The sequence below is a fragment of the Paramacrobiotus metropolitanus genome, unplaced genomic scaffold, assembly GCF_019649055.1.
Source record: "Paramacrobiotus metropolitanus isolate TYO unplaced genomic scaffold, Prichtersi_v1.0 Parri_scaffold0000067, whole genome shotgun sequence".
Taxonomy (NCBI): Eukaryota; Metazoa; Tardigrada; class Eutardigrada; order Parachela; family Macrobiotidae; genus Paramacrobiotus; species Paramacrobiotus metropolitanus.
In genome coordinates, this window is record NW_026570287.1 from 632,374 (window position 1) to 654,072 (window position 21,699).

Below are 21,699 nucleotides of genomic sequence, written 5' to 3' on the forward strand. Positions count from 1 at the left end.
TAAGGCCGGCTCAAGTTCTGAACGTAGCTAAGTATGATGCAGCTGCTCCACCGCACGAGATAGCTACATGAAGTGTCCACGCCGACAAATACGGTTCGCAAAACCACCTCATGAGGTGGAGCTGCTGCACCGTAACCAGATCTAGCTGGACTTTGAGAGTAGCCCTAAGAAAGTGTAAACTTGTAATTCTGTAACACAAGACAGACAACAACGTAGCTCTGTTAATGTTAACACTGGACAGACAGCAATGAAATTCTGAGTTCTGTGACTGAGGAGACAGAAACGCTAATGCAAGGGAGATGCATGTTATGTGGAAGAAGGCAGGGCAATGGGCAATTGGACATAGCTGCCTTGCTGAAACTGGCAAAAAAAGAGTTAAGATTTGTAAAAAGAGTTAAAAATTTGCAAAAAACACTCACGCCTCCGGAAGTGTCCCGACGTTTACGAGGGTCGCCACGCTAGTGTTTTCTTGATGAGTGTGTGCCTTCGATATATGCCCTCTCTTCGATACTGTGCCTGACTGCTCTACAGCCGCACTCCGTAGCGGGTAGACATTGCGGAACCGTCAGCTGTGTCAGTACGTTCCCCGTAAAGTCGTAAACTGCATCAGTACAGTAGGCAAATTGTTGTTTAAGCAATTAAGCAGTAAAAAGTTTTTCAGACTTCTGTTTTTTTAGTACTAGAAACCTTAGTGCATTCTGCTGGTGTGTGTTATTATATGATACACGGTTTGTGATAAATTATTGATAATCGATTAGAAATTGTAAAAGAGGAGCTGGATTACGCTGGATAGGTGCCAGTAGTATGCTGGCAGACAGTGGCAGTAGTCAGTAGTGGTCCTTGTGGAACGAAGTGGATATTGGATCACGATTAACGGCGATGGAGGATGATCGCACTATTATTATGACTTACTGCTTACAAATTGACCATTGCATCAGTTAATATTGACGGATATCGCTAATATTCACTACTGAAGCCTGGCACCGAACGGCAACATTCGTAGTCAGTATCAGAAGTTGTAAACTTTGATCGAGCAGTGTGGGAAGTAAGAACTGTTGTCACAGTGTTGTGTTGTCTCTAATATGGAGAAGTCAAGAGTCAGTTGCAGATGGTCTCATGACTGTTCTATCGCAGGATTGACACCCCACCTACATCATGCGCGTTTCTGGACAATTCGGATTCGTAGCCCTTATGCACTGCCTGTTGGCTGGTGAGATGGTTTCTTCCGCGACTATGAAACCATGCGTGAACCTTTTGCCAGGACAGTAAGTTTCGTTGTATGTTACATGTGTACCGCACGCGGCTCTCTATGCATTTGTTTCTTGATGTTTTCATTCCTGATGTAAGCGGAAGTTTTTCTCGTGATCTTCCCACTTGCCACATTCACTCACACTATAATAACTGAATTTTTAGATTTCGCTGTGGTGAAATGAATGTGAACTCTTCAACTCAACAGCTAGCTGGATGTCAGCCTAATAATATGGCCAGAAGTAAATATTCAACACAAAAAAATTTGCTATTGTATTGCATTGCTAGTTTTCTTTTTTTATAGCACGGTGTAGCGTACCACCTGGAATCGTGTGCGAGGGTCTGCTTGAGGATAGAACATTTTATAAATATATTCCCTGTAAATATACGTAAGTTTTCTCAAACGGTCGGGCAGTAATTCGGCTTTGAGCATAAATTTGATAGTTTTTTATTTAAGAGGGCATTGTAGATTTAAAGGCTTGACTTTGTTCGAATGCTATAGCAATGGTTACTCCTTTGAAACGTCATTGCTGCTGTCGGTGTTCTTGGGAATGTTTGGAGTCGACAGGTTTTATCTTGGTTATCCAGGAATGGGTAAGTAGGGTTATAACTTATACGTAAATGGTTGATATTTAATTTTATCTTTAAAGAATGTGTGCAATTTTTTTATACAGTAAGCATCAATTTCGTTTGTCTATTTTATTTTATTCGTGTCAGATACATATTTCAGATAGAAATCATAGAAGTATTGATACACTGCACCTTTTATGGTCGTACGGTCGAACAGATGAATAGGTAGATGCTTATTTTATTTTCGTTTCTCATTGAGTTTTTCATTTACGTTTTTGCTGAACATCGATCACTCGATGCTATGCTCTCGAGTAAGCAATTCCAAAAAATAACTGCCATTCTGATATGATCTTGCAGGTATTTTGAAGCTCTGCACTTTGGGAGGTTTTTTCATCTTTCAGTTGATTGATGTAATACTGATTGCCAGCGGGGTAAGTGCGTGCTCACAAGTTTGAAGTTTGTAAATGTAATCATTTCACTTGACTTCAAAACATCATTAATGAACCGGATGTGGTCGCAGTTATTTATTGTACATGCGAATTCTGGTGAAGAATAACAGATTATGGCGGAATTTGAGCCATATGGATATATCTTAATATATTATGGCTGACGGTAAGAATGTTTTACTGGAACAGGCACTGGGGCCAGCAGATGGCTCACATTATGTTATACCAATGTACGGAGCCGGCATCAACCGAATCCCGATGACGCCAAACCAGACTTACATCCTCCCAAATTTCCTGTGATTTCTGTTTTGGAGCAGACTGACATTCAAAAATCTGACATGCAAATGGTTCAGTTTTTATCTGTGATATGTGATTACTTGTTATTTGTTTTTATCATTGGATCTGTTCATACAAGTTAGTTGTGAAGTGGAATGCATTAAACTTATCTGGCTTCAGTAATTTTTAATAAGCAGTATAGCAATATGTATGGTAAGCTCCTTTTGGAGTTTTGCAGTTGTTTTTGAGACGAGAATATTTCTTTAAGCCTAGCCGCATGGATAGCTCTTCTTCATTTAAAAACAAACGGAAATCAGCACACTCGCAAAGTTGTTTAACTTTTACGGCTAAAATATGTACCACTTGCAGTTTCCAGCACATCCCTGGGATTATATAGATATATGACCATTGCGCAATGCCGTTTCGTTTACTGCGTGTCCCACGGCTACACTTTCTATCTCTGTGACTGTGGGGCAGCGAAATACAGCAGCAGATTAATTCTCGCCACAAACGTTGGCGCTAGTATACTACTACCAAAAGTTTCATTTAATTTACCTTTTGGAAAATTATACTACTTTGGATTGAACAGCACTTATTAAACTTAAGAATTATATAAAATGATTATCTTTTTTTATTTCCAAATTATTGGAGAACATTATGCTTTGTACGAGTATGAAGCGTGGTTCAAAGCGAAATACAGCAGCACTAATTACTACCCGAAAGTTCGGAACTGACGAACGTCCAGTGTCCGACAAAAGCTGCGCCGATCGATAATGTTGCGCCTTTCGGACGCAGTCCAAAATGCTTGGGATTAACAATAAGTATCTGATTTTTGCATCCAGTGAGCCTTCATCCATGGAGATGGATAATTGTGACATGCTTTAAAGTTTAACCGTGAGTCCAGTTGATACTAGTGACTGCTCTGGATTATAACTAGTCAGTTGTGACTAGTCAGCACGGCATGCAGCACGCACTAATAACCCGTGAAGTGAGCGGTTTGTTTGTCTGCAAAACTGCAAGCTCATGATCGCACGCACGTTTACCGGGTTTCTCGTTTGTGCTGACGGAATGCCGATGAACAAAACAACCACATAATCGATGAATTTTTGCTGGCCCGCTGGTGGTATCGAGAATCATTACTGTTGCTTGTTATCCGACGCTTTACTGATACGGCGATATGGTGTTTGCGCAATGGACAGCCTTGAATATGCTTTACTCCGAGAGTCTGCGTGTGAAAGTGCAGGCTCATGGTGGAAATTAAAATTTGATATTCATATACGCTGCATTAATGGGTTTAAACGCATTCAGTTCCGGCTAAAGTTTTTATACTCTTATTACTTGTTATTAATACATCCTTTTGACACCTTCTGTTGTATGTACAGTATTTCGTCTGGCTTTTGTAAAATGCAAGTCAGTTATTGACGCTGCAGAAGTTCCAAACAGGAGCATATTTTTGCAGTTTGCTGTTTGCATAATTATTATTATTTTGAATTCGGATTTATTGCCTCCTTTGATTGTTTTGTGCATCGGCGATTCGGCATCATCATTCTCATATCGCTTATGCAACACTGGCTGATTCTCTACTGTCTGCGGGATTTTAGCGTTACATGATTAATCGCAATATTTCGCGCTGTTTATCTGTTCATGAATACTCGCATTTTTAATTACCAATATGATTCCTCGGATGCGCGCTGCGCTGCGCAATGCAACTCCTACTGCAAACTGGACATCACAGATTTATTATCCTGGATTCTGCCCAGATAATTTTTGGGTAATTATTTTATGTATAGATATTATATTTTTTATTGTCAGGTTTCATATCTATTTTCTACCACATCCAAATGGAAGAATTTTATTTCTGCAGGATACCGCAGTCACTTGGTACACAAAAGATCCCGATTTTACGGAATGCTTCCAACGCACAGTTTTAATATGGGCGCCGTGTTTTTTTCTGTGGCTTTGTCTTCCACTTCAGTACTTCCTGCTGGGCTCAAGTCCTTACAGAATACAGCGCTCGACATGGCTATCCACAGCAAAAATTGCAAGTTTCTTTTTTGCTTCTTGAAATTTAAAGTTGGTTAATTTTTGTCCAGAAGTATTTACTTTTTCAGAGCTTATTTGTACAATACGAACTACGAAGTACAATCCGATTTTTCAATAAGCGTTTTAACTTGTGAGCATTTTGTTGCAAACTGGATTGAGCATAAGATATAAACTGTATAGTACAAAGCTTCTCAGTTTTTAGACAGATTGGGTAGCGAACAATTGCTTTGAAAGATGTCGGAAATATCATAAAGATTGTTTATTTAACGATAAAACTTTACGTGGCAGTTAATAGGTTTGTAGTGTAACTCGGTTAGTTTATTTACGATACGAGTACACGGATTTATTTAAACAGTATTTTCATCTCTGGGTTAAAGATTACCTTCTTATTGAATTAGGCCGATCACGTGCTTGCGATCGTTATGTTGATGAGTGTGACTTTGTAGGCGCTGTCGGTGTTGTTGACACTGTTGTCATTGCTGGAAGTGTTTTACGTTGCCCATCTGATGCGGGTTGGAGGAGTGGAGTCGGTTGCCGATGTTTTGATTGTCGCACCGATAATTAAAGCGGCAACATTTGTAAGATTGCGCTATGTATTCAAATTTAGAATTTTTTTTTGCAACTCGTAGATCCTTTTTGTAAAAGTGTACGCATAATGCGATATACTGCATGTGTATACGAATACCCTGCTAGCAAAACCGCAAAACCGTAAATTTGATATTTGCGACAGCTTTGATCTGTTTTAATCTGAAACAACATAATTATGCTGCGTGACGCAAGCATATGCGTACTTTTATTTCTGTGAATTTTTAGCCACAGTTTATTTTTGTTAGTTTTTGCGTACGAAGCACTTTTGTGGCAAACAAATACCGGTATTTACGAATAACTAACAATGTAGGTACAGATAAGTCAGTACAGATATAAGTTACAATAATATGTGAGTACATTCTTACACGTGTTTTGCAGCTAATAACGGTCGGTTATATATGGACCGACAAGAGGCATGCTCGACCGTCGTCTGCTATGCTTTTTGTTTTCTGGTTCCTGCTGGAATTGGCTACCATTATTTCATTTCGTACACGAATCCGCCAGTATCCGGACGATGTAAGAACGCAAGTGCACTGTAATTGTTTTGAAATTTAATTCCTTCTGTAAAAATTTTGTAGGGATTTTCATCTGCTTCGGCATCGGAACGGTTTCACTTTGTCATGGATATGTTCTACCTGCCCCTGATTACGGTGCAGTTTATCCTGTCCTGTTTCGCGGAAAGATTCCCAGAATTGACTGCCGGTGTAGAGGTAAATCTGCTTAATGACCGTCTCCAGACGGAGTGACTTGCACAATTTGCGGTATTGATTTTGCCCGGTGACTTTGTTACGCATTCCATAATCGGCGGAATGAGTGCAGGGTACAGAATGATTAGGTTTTGTATGGTCGGGCAGGTGAATGACAGGAAAGGCGTTAAAACCAGTTCAGAAGAATTAATTACTTAATGACCATGCATATTCCGATGTGCTTGTAGCGGTTTCCTGCTTACGATGTTACTGAGATCAGGTTTCGGGTTATCGCTTGCTTCGAAGTTCGAATATTGAGATAATTTTTATAACACTAACATATTGTGCAGGAAACATAATTTTTGATATGCAACAGTTTTCTACACGGTGCCAGTAATGCAGAATTTCCCAGAGATATGGGGATTTTCTTTTTGTGTTAACTCATTTACGTTTGGATGAAGCAGGAATAAACACATTAAGAATATGAAAACATACTACAACAGCGGAAATGCACAACAGCTGTACTTTGGTTACAGAAACCTTGTCCGGAACAGTATTCCTCTTTTCTGAACAGACTGACATTTTGGTGGCTGACATCGTAAGTGAATGCTTCTCACAACATTAAAATTAATGTTGTTTTGCACAATAATTACGTACGTTGCTATTTCACTGGAAATATTAGGAAGTGGCTCAGTTTTCCTTTTATGCTAAATATCTCGCTTAAGCTATCGTTTGCATTGCACTAGTGTTTAAAACTGATATGTAAGTAATTTCTTTCTTCACAGGCTGATATTCAAAGGATGGAAGCGAGCCCTTCTGCGAACGGATTTGTGGAGCTTGCAGCAAGAAGATCTGAGCCAAACACACTGCATCCGTTTGGCGAAATTTTGGGGAAAGGAGGAGGCTCTAATGCGCAAGTATGATACAGGAACTAATATTAAAATTTTCTTCGCGTAAATTTTTCAGCTGTGCTGTAACAGCTGCGAATTTACAGGTCTTCTGAATATGTAACGTCCGATCCAGCTGCCTCAAAGAGGCCATACAGCTACAAACCGTCGTTGACGAAAGCGTTATTTAAAACCTTTTGGTTCGCACTGTTATGTGGAGCGGTATTGCGCCTGATGAATGACTTGCTGGTATTCATCGCACCGTCATTATTGAAGTACGTCGTATATCACAAAAAATAATTTTTTTTCTGCTGAAATTTGAAATTTTTGCAGGTTATTGATCCAGTTCGTGGATGACCCAAGTCAAGAGGAATGGAAGGGATATCTGTATTCAGTGGCCATGATGGCCGGTTCATTGGGACAAGTGTTCACTCTGGCACATTATTTCGTTCTGAGTCAACGCACTGGAATGCACATCAGGTACTGTCAGGCTACAATTGTTCGGATGTTTTCAGATATCCTATATAGCTAACGTTTCATAGGCTATAAATTTGTAAACGTTAATTAATTAACAATGCTTATAATAATATTTTACAGATCAGCCGTGGTAGCCGCGATCTACAAAAAGGTAGAAAAAGGTGCAACATGGTCATTTTTGGCTCAGATAACAGTGTTTTCGATAGGCTTTAAAAATGACCAGTTCGGCTAAACGGTCGAGCACATTGGGAGAAATCGTCAATCTGATGGCAGTGGATTCTCAGCGGTTTATGGATTTAATGAGCCATATCCAGTTGTTGTGGTCATCGCCTCTACAGATTGCCATCGCGTTATGGATGTTATGGCAAGAAATGGGTTTTGCGACGATTGCCGGTCTGGGTGCTACGCTGTTGCTGATTCCCTTTAACGCCTTTATTGGTAGCCGATCGCGAACGCTACATGTAATCCACATGCAGTTTTAAAATGTCTGTTAGACAGTTTTGAACATTTTTGATTCTTTTTCCAGGTAGCACAAATGAAACAAAAAGATAGCCGTATAAAAATGATGAATGAAATCTTGAATGGAATGAAAATTTTGAAATTATATGCATGGGAGGAGTCCTTTGAAAGTCAAGTGTTGGATGTCCGGGAACAAGAGGTAAAAACACGGTGGCGACAAAAGTTGTCGCTGTTGACTTATTGCCAGTTTCATTATCATTCTGACTGTGTGAACGGCTTTTCAGTTGAGAACATTGAGGAAGGCTGCCTATTTGAACTCCGTTATGCACTTCGCGATGCAGTTATCGCCTTTCATCGTGGCGCTGGTTACCTTTACAACATTTGTGCTGATCGACGCAAACAATATCCTGACGGCGGAAAAAGCTTTTGTGTCCCTGACATTATTTAACATTCTTCGCCGACCGTTAGCATTACTTCCGGATGTGATCACCGCCGTTATTCAGGTATGTCTATCAACAATGTGGTCATGATTTTGGTTTTGCTGTATGGTTTCTTTTTTATTATAGGCCAATGTTTCCGTTCAACGTGTGACGAAATTCCTCTGTCATGATGAACTGGATCCCGATGCAGTGCGCGAATTGGGATTTGGACATCCAAATGCTGTGGAAATTACCGATGGGACATTTTCCTGGGGGAAGGATGAAAGTCCATGTTTACAGAACGTGAACCTGACCATCAAAGATGGTCAGTTGACAGCAATTGTTGGACAAGTTGGCTCAGGAAAAACATCCCTCTGTGCCGCCATGTTGGGATTGCTTGAGAAAACATCCGGGGATGTCGGTGTGAAGGTATGGTTTCATAGCATGGATGAAGTTGCGCTCACTTAGACTGGTTTGTCAATTTTGTCTTGCTGTTATCAGGGCACAATTGCTTATGTTACACAACAAGCATGGATACAAAACATGACCCTGCGAGATAACATTCTTTTCGGCAAACCATTTGATGAGCGCCGCTACCACAAGGTTATCGAAGCCTGCGCTCTGCAACCAGATCTGGCCATGCTTCCGGGTGGCGATCAAACGGAAATTGGAGAAAAGGGCATCAATTTGAGCGGTGGACAGAAGCAGCGTGTTAGTTTGGCACGTGCCGTATATTCCGGAGCTGATGTAAGTCTGAACCATAATTCATTGGTGTAATTTGCTTTGTTCAATAATAACTCATTAACCATGTTAGTCTGAATCATTACTCCTTTAAATCATTGTGCAGTTAATCTTCTATACCTGAATATGTAAAGCGAATTCCTGTGCTTGACCAAAATTTTTTGTAGGTGTATTTTCTTGATGATCCGTTGAGTGCCGTCGACGCTCATGTGTAAGTGCATTATCTCTCAACATTTCTCGTTGCTTTCTGTTAATTGACGGTTTTGTACTGTTTGCAGCGGTAAACATATTTTCGAAAAAGTTATCGGACCTTCTGGAATCCTGTCACATAAAACCAGAATTTTGGTCACTCATGGCATTGGATTTCTGCCGCGTACTGATCAGATTATTGTGATCGACAACGGTGGAATATCGGAGTTCGGGACATACAAACAGCTGCTCCATAATAACGGTGCTTTTGCTGAATTTGTTCGCACCTATCTTGTTGAGGAGGCGGAAACCGCAGAGGAAACTGATCCCGATGAAGCGGCAGTGAAACAGGATATACTAAACGAGATCGGCCGGGAACGTAACGGCAGTATTGCTTCGCTGAGCTCCTCCTTATCGAAAGTCCGCAAGGTTCTCAGACAGGAGTCCAGGCCATCCATCAAAGAGAAACTATCGGAGAAACATGCAGCAAACGGTGCTATACCAATGGCGGAACGAAAGCAATCGAAAGCGAAATTGGTCGCCGTCGAACACACGGAAAGTGGAAAGGTCAAGGCCGGGATTTATATACTGTTCTTGAGGCACATGACGTGGCCGATCGTGTCCATGGTGTTTGCTTTCTACATTCTGTCGAATGCGGCTAACGTTAGCACAAATTATTGGTTGTCGGCATGGGCAAATGATAGTAAGGATGCAGCGCTTGTGAGTGATACCTCCCAGAGAGATTACCGATTGGGCGTGTATGGAGCTTTAGGAGGACTGCAAGGTCAGAGCTAAGAAAGTTTCGAAAATTTCTATGTGCAAATGCGTCAATGCTTTTAATTTATAGGTCTTTTCATCTTTCTTTCCATGATAACACTGGCTTTTGGGCAACTATACGCCAGCAGAAAACAGCATGAAGGGATGCTGAAGCGTATTATGCGAGCACCGATGGCTTTCTTTGATACAACTCCACTTGGACGAATTGTCAACCGATTCAGTAAAGATGTTGACTATGTGGACACTACAATCCCGCAAAATTTTCGAATGTGGCTGAACTGTTTTTTCCAAGTCGCTTCTACGGCGTTTGTGGTAGGTACATCATATAAAATTATAGTTATGGTGTCGCTGAAATTTCGCATGGTTTGGAGCGCTGATTTACTAATTCTTTTATGTAATTGCAGATTGTTTTCAATCAGTGGCAGTTTATTGCCGTCATCATTCCTCTGGGAGTTCTTTATTATGTTGTTCAGGTCAGTGATTTAATGAGCTTGAATGCGCTGCGTATTTATGAATGAGTTAATGGAGTAGATCGCTGTTTAAGAATTGAATTAGGCATTAGTAGACGGATGTGAATTGTTATTCACGCGGTGTTTTGTTGTTTAGCGCTTCTTTATTCCCACCAGTCGACAACTAAAACGTCTAGAGTCCGTGTCGCGATCGCCAATTTATTCTCACTTTCAAGAATCATTAACCGGTGCCAGTGTTATCGTGGCTCAGCGCCAAATCGATCGCTTTATATTGGAGAATGAGCGTTTAATGGACGTGAATAATCGGTCTTATTATCCTAGCATAACTGCACAAAGGTCGGTATACTAAACTGAACGGTAGACCCATTCGTAAATCTGGTTTTTACACGTCGAAATTTTTGCAGATGGCTGGCAGTGCGGGTGGAAGTTATTGGGATTGCTGCGGTTTTCTTCGCTGGTCTGTTTGCGGTAATCGGTCGCGATCGAGGCTGGGGAGTGGAACCGGAAAAGACCGGCATGAGCATCAGCTATGCGCTCAACGTCACCCAAATTCTCAACATGATGGTTCGCGTGGCCAGTGAACTGGAAGCGAATATTGTGTCTGTTGAACGAATACAGGAATATACCGAAATCGAGCAAGAAGTATGTATAAAATTTCACGACCGCTGATTATTTATGGTTCTAGCAGATTTGACAAAATATACTTATTAACTATCAGATAAAATATAGAATTTTGTGGTGCGCGTTTATATTTTGTTCATAAATGTATTGATGACAGGCTCCGTGGGTGATTGAAAGCAAGAGACCAGACCCGGCGTGGCCTGCCGCTGGACACGTTGCTTTTAACGACTACCAAACTCGGTACCGACCGGGTTTGGATTTGGTGCTGCGTGGCGTATCCTGCGATATCGGCAGCGGACATAAAGTGGGAATTGTGGGCCGGACGGGTGCCGGCAAGAGTTCTCTTACCATGTCGCTCTTCCGCATCATCGAAGCCGCTGGCGGCTCCATTGTCATCGATGACCATAATATTGCCGATATGGGACTGCATGATCTTAGATCTCGTTTGACAATCATTCCTCAGGTATGATATACGGTACTATCAGCTCTGAATATTCTGGAATGATTTGCAATTGACTTTTTTTACAGGAACCGGTTTTATTTAGTGGAACGCTGCGCCTGAATCTCGATCCTTTTGGCGCATATCAAGATGAAGAAGTATGGAGAGCTCTGGAGAATGCGCATTTAAAACGTTTTGTTAGCAGTTTACCGAATGGACTGCAACATACAGTCGCCGAAGGCGGAGAAAATCTTAGGTATAGTAATACACCATAAGTTGCAGTTTGACCTGCTGCGAGTGAAATTTTGATCTTGTGGATTTGTGCTTGTATAGTGTCGGACAGCGGCAGTTGATCTGCTTGGCAAGAGCATTATTGCGAAAAACAAAAATTCTCATACTGGACGAAGCAACGGCAGCAGTGGATCTGGAAACAGACGCATTGATTCAGAATACCATTCGGGAAAAGTTTGGTGATTGCACGGTGCTCACCATTGCCCATCGACTGAATACGATCATGGATAGCACACTGTACGTAAAATTTTGGATAATTAGAATTTTTACTCTGGGTTGCTGCTGAAAAAATATACCGGTTTTTGTGGACGATATTTTTGTCGTTAAGCCATTAAAATTTGGTAGTTATCGGTTGCCTAATGATTTTGTTCGCTTATTTTCATAAATATCGAATTAAGTTGTTAATTTTTGTTACAGTTATAATTGTGTAACATTTGTGTTCAGTAATTAATTATTATTTTTCATAGGATTATGGTCCTGGATCAGGGAATGGTTGTGGAATTTGCTCCTCCCAGTGCGCTATTAGCGGATAGGAACACAATCTTTTACGGTCTTGCCCGAAGTGCAAATTTGGCCCCGGTGTGAGCAGTGATTCAGCGAAGGATGTTTCTTCATTTAGTTCCGTTTTGATACTCTTCTGTGTCTGCCTGCCATGCTGCAGATTAGAAATTGATTGCGTTGTTTTCCGAAACGATGTGCCTTAAATTTTGTGATGCAGCTAACGTGATGGCTTTCATTACACATGTAGTATATTTGTGAATTTTATTTCATTTTGCTAGTCTACACATGTGAGATTATTTATTTATTACTGCTGTGCCCCGAAAATGATGTTAGATCTTTTTTGTTGTTTTAATTCATTGTCAGTTCTGTGAACTGTTGTTTTGTATTCTCTTACATTTTATTTGCATCTGTTGTGATTGTGAATACTTGTGATTGACTGATTGATTCGTGTGAAGTGGAATGATCACCGGTATTAATTTTGGTGAATTCAGGAAAGGCAAGTGCAATAAAAAAATGGCATTATTGGTTTTTCCGGGCTGTCCTCAAATGTCCTGCTCGGATGCGCAATGTTACCCACATATGTAGAGCGTAATAACAAACCGGTGCCTGAACACAATACGCACCGGACCAGGCGAGTTTTGCAGAGTCATTGACGTCATGATCTCCTACATTTCTTTCGGTCACTGTAAATGTCTCCAAAAACGGTAATTTAAAACGCAAAATTAATAAGCAATATCTGTGTTACGCAAAATACCATGAGCCGGTTTCTTTGAAAATCAACTCGCGAAAGTGTTAAATACAAAGTACAAAGTAGTGAAGTGCAGTATGTACGGAACTACAAATCGTTCCAACATCCGCCAAAAGAAAAATGATTTCGCTGCTGCACCATGTGCGGCTTACGGTAAGTATACAAACTGTATACTTATGCCATAATTAAGGAAGAGACGCGAAGAATCATGATGACTCACCACAAAGCAAAAAAGTACAGTATTGTACTGTTGTTGCATAGACATTAACCGAATATTAATAAGAAACTGCATAATAATGGGTACTGTACCTGTTAAATTTAACGCTTTTCATGGTGGATCCGCAAATTACAAATTGGGGCAACAGCCGGCATTCGCGGCAGCCGTTATGAATTTTGGCCCATCATGGTGATAATTTACATTTTGATGCGGCTGAAAGCGATAAATAACAAGTCGGTGCATTGACGCGCATAAAGCAATGCTTCCGCCCGCTGACTCAGCACATTTCGTGTTTTGAATCATGACGTGCACATTTTGCCCTTTTGTTGTCAATCAATAACAACTCGTAGTATTAGGTTTGCTTGCCTGCTGGTATTTATCGCAGAAACCTGAGCGACATGGGAGATTTCATTTTATTCTGTTGTTTTTGTGTTACAAGGAGGCCATGATAAGGCCAGTGCTGATAATGCGGAGACCATGCTGATTATTACGAAAAGCCAATGCCTGCAAATCGCAACTGCTAAGATGTAGCGTTCAGCGGAGTTATTTACGGAATATTCTGGATTTGGAAAGCACCTTACAGCTGCGTTGTTCTTGGATCGTTCTGTCTGCAGTCGGAAATTATTTTGGTCGCAGAATCTGCTGGATTCCATCTTTTGGCAGCATGGAATCCATCTCCCAAGGTTTACAACCGAAGAACGGAACATCTCATCCGTTTCCACAAGGATTTTGTGCGGATTACTTTTGGGTGGGTTTGAATTTGTTTGATTGACGTATTAAGAAAGGTAGTTTGTTATTATTTTTATTAATTTATTTTTAAGATCCTTACCCATTATTAATGGATAAGGATCAGTATTTTTTGGTTCTGAACCGATGAACAGAAAACAGAAATTAGCGGCAATAATTTTACAGTAAGCAGTTTTAGGCTCGCCTCGGAGTTGTTAAATATTTCCTTTTTTTAATTTTTTTATCGATTCTAAAGTTTGATGTGTGCTGCAGGATTTATCAGTGACTTGGTACACGCACAATCCGGATTTCACGGAGTGTTTCCAGAAAACGGTCCTGGTGTGGGTACCATGTTTTTTTCTTTGGTTGATGCTGCCAGTGAAATCGTATCAGGCCAGCAACGGGATTTACCGCATCAAGAGATGGACGGCTGTGTCGACAGCCAAAATGGTACGGTCTTTCGCCGTTATTGCTGGCGTCAGGAATATAAGATCGTAAAAAAGTCATGTAATTGCTACATTATAGGCGTTACCTCTGTTTCAGTTGTAGTATATTAATTGCTGTCTTCGGAGATAAATTATTTAAGAAAATTCAGATTTTACTTTATAGGCGATATCTCTGCTCCTGGTATGTGTTTCCTTATCCCAGTTCTTTTTCGTGGCGCATGTATGGAGAACGCGGAGTTTAACAGAAGTTCCAGCCGTGAATTTTATCGAGCCGATGATGAAGAGCGTAACATTTGTAAGTTTGATGGGTGATTAATTTTTTTATTGTGGAATAGTAGTCCCTTAAAAAATACTTATGTACAGTACGCGTATTTAAGGGTAAAAATTCCGTAGCGTTTTTATAAATTTTACGCATTTTGTTTTTATTTATTACTTTTCCTAAATGTATAAGAAATGGATGCGGGGATATTGCGATCGACCTCAACCAACTTTTTTATGGTTAGTTAGTTGGAGCATTTATCCTCAGGAATACAATTTGAATTTAGATGGATAATATGAACAGCCATTGTTTTTGCCGTTTGTGACGTTGTTCTTATCTTCATTTCAGATGATTACCGCAGTTTTTGTGTTTATCGACAAGCGTCGAGCGAATCCGTCTTCGGCGATTTTATTTGTTTTTTGGTTGTTGATGTTCCTCACTGGAGTTGTGAGATTTCGCACTGTAATCGAAAGTGCAGTTAACAAGGTGAAACGCATTTTTTCCCTTTCCTTGTGTATTTAAAATTGTAAAGGTTTTGCTTTTTTAGGGAATTGAAGACGTCTTCCCCTTTGTTTTGGAGGTGGTGTATTTTCCACTGGTTGTTGCGCAGTTCATACTTGCATGTTGCGCAGAACATTTTCCCGAGTTACAAAGTGGCGAGAAGGTGAGCGAATGATGAATGCGGCTTGTCGTTTGCATATTTATAAAAACTTGATGCATCTTCCTTCGTAGAATCCTTGTCCAGAGAGGTTTTCTTCGGTTCCCAATCGAATTAGCCTTTGGTGGTTCACATCGTAAGCGTGACTGTTTAAACTGTTACTTATGTGTTTACATAACTAAGTGCTGTAGCGCTATCTTACCTGGTTAGTGTTAGTCATTGCGTAATTTTATTGATTTGGTGTATCGTAGATTGGTTTATCATGGTTGGCGGAAACCGTTAACACAAGCTAATTTGTGGGATGTTCAGCCACGTGACCGAACCAGAGTCCATTCACAACGCCTGGAAACAAACTGGCTCCACGAGGTGGACCGAATGCATAAGTAAAACTTAGCGGAAACGGCTTCTGGAGGTTTGCTCTTATAATTATTGGTGTTGCAGATCGGCACCAGATTTTTCCACGCCGGAAACTGCCAAACAACGTAAAAAGCCGTACCAGCCGTCGCTGACAAAGGCGTTGTTCAAGTCAATATGGGAGCGGTTCATTCTGACAGCTTTTTTGCGTATCGTCAACGATGCATGCGTTTTTGTTGCACCACAGGTTCTCAAGTAAGTTGAAGGTTTCCTTTGTGCTAAAACATGTTTGGGAAAAGCGTTCATCTGTTTGGGAAAAGCGCATCTGTTGTTTGTGTGTGTGCAGGTTGCTCATTGGATTTGTGTCCGATGGAACTCAAGAATCGTGGAAAGGATATTTGTATATCGGTGCATTGTTTGCTGGATCATTTCCACAGATTTTGTTGTTCAACAATTACTTCTACGTCAGTCATATAACGGGAATGCATATGCGGTCAGCACTAATAAATCTCGTTTATCAGAAGGTATGGATGCGTTAAAATGCTTTATTTCTTTTCAGTGTTCCTGAAATGAGCTTTAATAAATATCTGTAACGTTTCGAACTGCTCATCTGTCATCGGTTTCCATTTTTTATTTTGTTTTACAGGCATTAAAACTGTCAAATGCTGCTAAACGTGCCAGTACAACCGGTGAAATCGTTAACTTGATGTCAGTGGATAGTCAGATATTTTCTGAACTGATCGGTCGTATTCAGATTCTTTGGTCGGCTCCCATACAGATTTGTGCCGCGGTGTTCTTCCTTTGGCAAGAACTTGGACCATCTGTGTTGGCCGGTCTGTTGGTTATGGTCTGCTTAATACCAATCAATGCTATTATCATACGCAAATTGAAGACTTTGCGGGTAAGCTGTTTTTTGCTGGAGACGGTTGAACTGAAATTTGAATTATCGTTATGTTCGATAGATTGGAAATATGAAAAACAAGGACTCCAGAATTAAAATGATGACGGAAATCCTTACCGGGATTAAGATTCTGAAGTTGTATGCTTGGGAGGAGTCGTTTGAAAAGCAGATCCTGGATGTCAGAGAACGAGAGGTGATTGACAAAATTTTTGTGTGCTGCAGTGGTGAAATAAAAATAAATTTTTTGTTCTTCCAGTTGAAAACTTTGTTCAAGAGTGCGTATATAAATGCGGTGTCCGGTTTTATCTCCATCCTTTCGCCGTTCATGGTAGCGATCGTTAGCTTCACGACATATGTGATGGTCGACTCGGCAAATGTTCTGACACCGGAAAAGGCTTTTGTCAGTTTATCGTTGTTTAACATTTTGCGTCAACCTGTGAACAACTTACCGGATGTCATCACTGCTGTAATTCAGGTAGATTTCATTTCGCGATCTATTTGTTAAGCATCGCAGTTTTTCGTACTTGAAGTATTGAATTTTGCATTACAGGCGCAAGTTTCTGTTGGACGATTGACAAAATACTTTCTAAATGATGAACTGGACCCGCACAATGTACAAGTTGTATCCGACAGCACCGTTACCAATGCGTTGTCCATTCGCAGTGGAACCTTTGCATGGGAAACGGCAAATAATCCTTGCCTGGTGAATATTAATCTCGATATACCAGAAGGAGATCTGGTGGCCATTGTGGGACAAGTGGGAGCCGGAAAATCGTCGTTATGCGCTGCCGGGCTGGGATTGATGGAGAGAGTTTCAGGAGCGGTTGTTCGCAAAGTATGGTTGCCGAGAAAACAACAACGCTCTTTCAAAAATCTTTCTTTTCTTTTAACAATAAACTTTCTTTACAGGGATCAGTGGCATATGTGTCACAACAAGGTAAGATTGCTCCGAAAGTATTTATATATTATTGTGTATTAATTCTGAAGAATTGCGAACGTCATTGCAGCATGGATTCAAAATTTGACTTTGAAAGACAACATTCTATTTGGCTGCGAATACAATGAAGAGCTGTACAAAAGGGTGATCGAAGCATGCGCTTTACAACCCGATTTGGACCTTCTGCCAGCTGGAGACATGACGGAAATCGGAGAAAAGGGAATTAATCTCAGTGGTGGACAGAAGCAGCGTGTTAGTTTAGCGAGAGCTGTTTACAGCAATGCAGATGTAAGTCAAATGTTTTGAGAGAATTTGTGATTATGTTTCGAGTACTCGTACAATTATACTGAGAATGTTATTGTGTTCAACGTTAAGGATCAGGAGATAATAATAATTAAGTGTATTCGAAAATTGATTAAAAGTATCGAAAAATTTCCTTACAGATATACGTTTTGGATGATCCATTAAGCGCTGTCGACGCCCATGTGTAAGTTGTCCTGTTTTTGGCTTTTCAAGATTTCACAATTAAATCGAAGTAATTGCAGTGGGAAGCACATCTACGATAAAATTATCGGCAACAATGGGATGTTAGCCGGCAAGACCCGAATCCTGGTGACTCATGGTATCGGTTTCCTTCCAAGAATGGACCATATCGTGGTCCTGACTAACGGCTCCATCTCGGAAACGGGAACCTACCAGCAGTTATTACACCGAAAAGGCGCTTTTGCTGATTTCCTTACTACTTATCTCACCGAAGAGAAGCATGCGGAAGACGATCCCGATGCGTTGATTGTCAAGGAGCAATTGATCCAGGAAATCGGGGAAAAACCGGCGTTGCAGCGAGGATTATCCCAGACATCGCAGTCGTCCATGAGAAAGATCAAAGCGGCCTTGCAAAAACGCGAGTCGATTGAGAATCGCCGGGAATCTGTGGAGAAGAAGGCACTTTTGGAGAATAAAGAGATGCCAACGAAAGGTCCCGGTGTCGGAGGACGGGGCAAAGGCAAGCTGGTGGAAAAGGAAAAGTCGGAGACAGGAAGTGTCAAATGGAATGTTTATATGATGTATTTGAAGCAAGTAACGTTTCCGGTGGCCATGGGTGTGCTTGTGTTGCACATCTTTTCCAATGCATCAGCCGTGGGCACGAATGTTTGGCTAGGGGAATGGTCGGAAGATTCTATTCAAGGACGCAACAGTACTGCAATGAGGGATTTCAGATTAGGCATTTATGGTTTGCTGGGAGCCGTGCAGGGTAAGAAGAATGTCAATTGTAAGGATTATCTTTTGCTGGCGGAGCGAGTCGTAGTAATGTGGCTTTAACGGACGTAGCATTCGATCTGAATGGCTTCCATTGCGCATTACATGGATGTTTAAAAAATTGTGCATGTAGTTTACGTGTAGTTATTTATGCACATTTTTAGCCCTGTTAATTTGTTTGTATCGCTTTTATAGTTGCTTATAATATTGATTGTATATTTTTATAAATTGCTGTTACTATTTATTGCCCGCCTGACATTTTTGATGGAATGAATGGATCGAAAGCTTTCATGGATTGCAGGTGCTTTTATTCTGGGATCGACATTTGTTCTGGCTTATGGACAGAATTTAGCGGCAAGACGCCAGCACGAAGGCATGCTGAAGCGTATCATGCGTGCTCCGATGGCATTTTTTGACACGACTCCCCTGGGACGCATAATCAACAGGTTCAGCAAGGATATCGATGTTATTGACGGAACCATTCCGATGAATTTTCGCATGTGGATGGCTTGTTTCTTCAACGTTATTTCTACCGTTGCTGTGGTGCGTAATTTTTAACTCTTTTTTTTCCGTTTCGTAAATGTACGGTTTTACTGTTTCAGATTTCCTTTAATACTCCCGCATTTTTGGCGGTGATTTTGCCTTTGGGCCTACTGTACTACGCAATTCAGGTTGGTGTTGCATGGTTATCAATTTATTTTTCTTCGGTAGCAGTATTCTGTGACCTGGCATCTGTTGTTGTAGCGGTTTTATATCCCATGTAATCGGCAGCTAAAGCGCCTGGAATCGGTGTCCCGTTCTCCGATTTATTCCCATTTCCAGGAGTCGCTTACTGGCAGCACATTGATTGTGGCTACTCAGTCCAGTGAACGATTTGTACAACAGAACGAGCGGTTAATGGACTATAGCAACAAATCGTATTTTCACACTCTAGCTTCTCAACGGTAAGTATCGGGCTTGTTGAAATGTAGATACTGGAGTAACTTAATTACACTTTTAAATATGTAGGTGGTTGGCGATTCGAGTTGAATTGCTGGGGCTCTGTATTACCATATTTGCTGCGCTGTTTGCGGTTATCGGACGTGATAAGGACTGGGGCATTGGGCCGAAGAATATTGGTTTATCCATCAGCTACGCAATGCAGGTCACATCGACGCTGAATTGGTTTGTCAATATCTCAAGTAATCTGGAAGCCAATATCGTCTCAGTTGAACGAGTCAAGGAATATTCGGAAATCAGTGTCGAGGTATGTTGTTCTTTTTGTCTTTTGCTTTTTGCACATTGGCTAGTGCTTATGCTATGACACAATTGGGATAGTTACTTGGCGGACTTAAATCAATCGTTCGTTATTTTGTCCAGAATCTGTGATTCATAATCGCGTTTTCGTTAAACACATGCATCATCTTTTAGGCACCGTGGGTTATTGAAAGTAATCGACCCCAGCCGGAATGGCCAGTTGAAGGTCAAGTGAAGTTTGAAAATTATCAAACACGGTATCGCCCTGAACTTGGGTTGGTGTTGAAGGGGATCCATTGCCAGATTAAAGGTGGAGAAAAGGTTAGTCGATGCCGTAGGTACTAAAAGAATACCGTAACTTCCGATCTTTCTAAACAATTATTTTATTTTGAAAGGTGGGCATTGTTGGTCGAACTGGAGCCGGAAAAAGCTCGCTGACCTTGGCCCTTTTCCGCATTATTGAGAGCAGTGGTGGTTCCATTGTTATTGACGATAAAGACATTTCCCTGATGGGCCTACATGATCTCAGATCGCGTTTAACTATCATTCCTCAGGTAAAGCTGTGTTTTCATGTGATGGTGTAAAGTGTTGTAGAATCCCAAGTGCATTGTTGTTAATTGACAGGAACCGGTTTTGTTCAGTGGAACTTTGCGGATGAATTTGGATCCCTTTCAAAGCTATACAGACGTGGAATTGTGGAATGCGTTGGATAACTCTCACTTGAAAGGTTTTGTTAGCACGTTACCTTCGGGGTTAGAGCACATTGTAGCGGAAGGAGGAGAGAATCTCAGGTAAGTGTGCGACGCCCTTAATGAAAATTTAATTAAAGGAACGTTTTTATTCGTTTTGTAACAGGCATCGAAAGATTATTTTAGCAAGTAACTCAGAATTTTAATTGTAGCGTTGGACAACGCCAGTTAATTTGTCTTGCACGTGCTCTGCTACGGAAAACAAAGATTTTGGTACTTGACGAAGCTACGGCTGCTATTGATATGGAAACCGACGCGTTGATTCAGCAGACCATTCGTGAAAAATTTGCCGAGTGCACGGTTTTAACAATTGCCCATCGCCTGAATACCATTATGGACAGCACACGGTAAACGGATATTTTTTTACATTCTGGTTTGGTTGCTAACGACTGATTGTTACATACTGTTGCGCATTTTTTTATAATTGTGTTTATAGGATTCTGGTGTTGGACCAAGGAGTTGTCAGGGAATTTGATTCACCCGATAACTTACTACAAGATCAGACAAGCGTTTTCTATGGACTGGCGCGTAGTGCAAATTTGATTCCCACTTCCGGCGTGATAGATTCGGCCGAAAGGTTATAACAAAGGCCTGAACTTTAATTCCTGTGATTTTCCCGCTTACTCCGTCACATCTATACCGGTGCATTAATTTTTTATGGAAACTTGAATAGATGAAATATTTAATGCTGTGCCAGCTTCTTTTGGCAGCCTGATTTATTGTATGTTTGTATATATTACAAAATTGACATTCAGTAATTTATTACTAGATGGTACAGTCAGAGTTAGTGATGCTGGTGCTGTAAAAAATTTTATTTTAATTTTTAAATGTGTACGTTAATAACTACGACTCAGTAGTTGGGCTGTACTGTTCGAACTGTGAATCTGGCTCCGAGCTTTGCAGAAATTAGTACTACGAGTAGTACTTATGTAATGGGCCGAAGCAACGTGGAGCACTCATAAAAAGCAATAAAACAAAGCGGATTGCAGTGCTGATTTCCCGGTACTTTAAAAGCAAATACCAGACCAGTGCAATTACGAAATAGCCTAAGATGTTATTAATTATCTGAGAAACTAGCTGCAG

The 21,699-nt window shown here is 40.8% G+C and overlaps 2 protein-coding genes across 2 annotated transcripts; both read left to right on the plus strand.

Annotated features, from left to right (window-relative positions):
- The first annotated feature begins 578 nt into the window (after positions 1-578).
- LOC129594335 (TM2 domain-containing protein CG10795-like) lies at positions 579-2,822 on the plus strand. Its single transcript, XM_055490986.1, has 7 exons — positions 579-1,045; positions 1,135-1,265; positions 1,414-1,490; positions 1,553-1,637; positions 1,751-1,842; positions 2,176-2,249; positions 2,454-2,822. Exons 2-7 carry the CDS (start codon positions 1,156-1,158, stop codon positions 2,562-2,564), a joined length of 549 nt encoding a protein of 182 aa, XP_055346961.1. The 5' UTR covers positions 579-1,045; positions 1,135-1,155; the 3' UTR covers positions 2,565-2,822.
- Positions 2,823-3,620: 798 nt separating this feature from the next.
- Positions 3,621-21,602, plus strand: LOC129594288 (uncharacterized). Its single transcript, XM_055490919.1, has 52 exons — positions 3,621-4,311; positions 4,405-4,581; positions 5,030-5,161; positions 5,550-5,687; positions 5,750-5,881; positions 6,394-6,455; positions 6,643-6,774; positions 6,852-7,019; positions 7,078-7,224; positions 7,342-7,372; positions 7,428-7,682; positions 7,748-7,879; positions 7,965-8,183; positions 8,247-8,528; positions 8,601-8,846; positions 9,008-9,051; positions 9,119-9,813; positions 9,877-10,118; positions 10,211-10,279; positions 10,413-10,612; positions 10,681-10,918; positions 11,055-11,360; positions 11,426-11,592; positions 11,670-11,864; positions 12,095-12,208; positions 12,584-12,597; positions 13,591-13,841; positions 14,093-14,269; positions 14,429-14,560; positions 14,873-15,010; positions 15,072-15,188; positions 15,257-15,318; positions 15,434-15,565; positions 15,624-15,791; positions 15,883-16,060; positions 16,183-16,437; positions 16,499-16,630; positions 16,694-16,912; positions 16,988-17,272; positions 17,347-17,374; positions 17,445-17,662; positions 17,818-17,861; positions 17,920-18,626; positions 18,933-19,174; positions 19,234-19,302; positions 19,376-19,575; positions 19,640-19,877; positions 20,042-20,188; positions 20,263-20,421; positions 20,492-20,658; positions 20,769-20,963; positions 21,053-21,602. Exons 1-52 carry the CDS (start codon positions 4,213-4,215, stop codon positions 21,198-21,200), a joined length of 9,444 nt encoding a protein of 3,147 aa, XP_055346894.1. The 5' UTR covers positions 3,621-4,212; the 3' UTR covers positions 21,201-21,602.
- The last annotated feature ends 97 nt before the right edge of the window (positions 21,603-21,699 follow it).

What these genes read in the sequence shown, in the direction of transcription:
- LOC129594335 (XM_055490986.1), top strand. Translation starts at nt 1,156, where the DNA reads ATGCGCGTTTCTGGACAATTCGGATTCGTAGCCCTTATGCACTGCCTG. An exon ending in GCCTAATAATATGGCCAGAA is followed by an intron (nt 1,491 to 1,552) that starts GTAAATATTCAA and finishes CTTTTTTTATAG; the next exon opens with CACGGTGTAGCGTACCACCT. An exon ending in TAATACTGATTGCCAGCGGG is followed by an intron (nt 2,250 to 2,453) that starts GTAAGTGCGTGC and finishes TTACTGGAACAG; the next exon opens with GCACTGGGGCCAGCAGATGG.
- LOC129594288 (XM_055490919.1), top strand. Translation starts at nt 4,213, where the DNA reads ATGATTCCTCGGATGCGCGCTGCGCTGCGCAATGCAACTCCTACTGCA. An exon ending in TCCGCCAGTATCCGGACGAT is followed by an intron (nt 5,688 to 5,749) that starts GTAAGAACGCAA and finishes AAAATTTTGTAG; the next exon opens with GGATTTTCATCTGCTTCGGC. An exon ending in ACATTTTGGTGGCTGACATC is followed by an intron (nt 6,456 to 6,642) that starts GTAAGTGAATGC and finishes CTTTCTTCACAG; the next exon opens with GCTGATATTCAAAGGATGGA.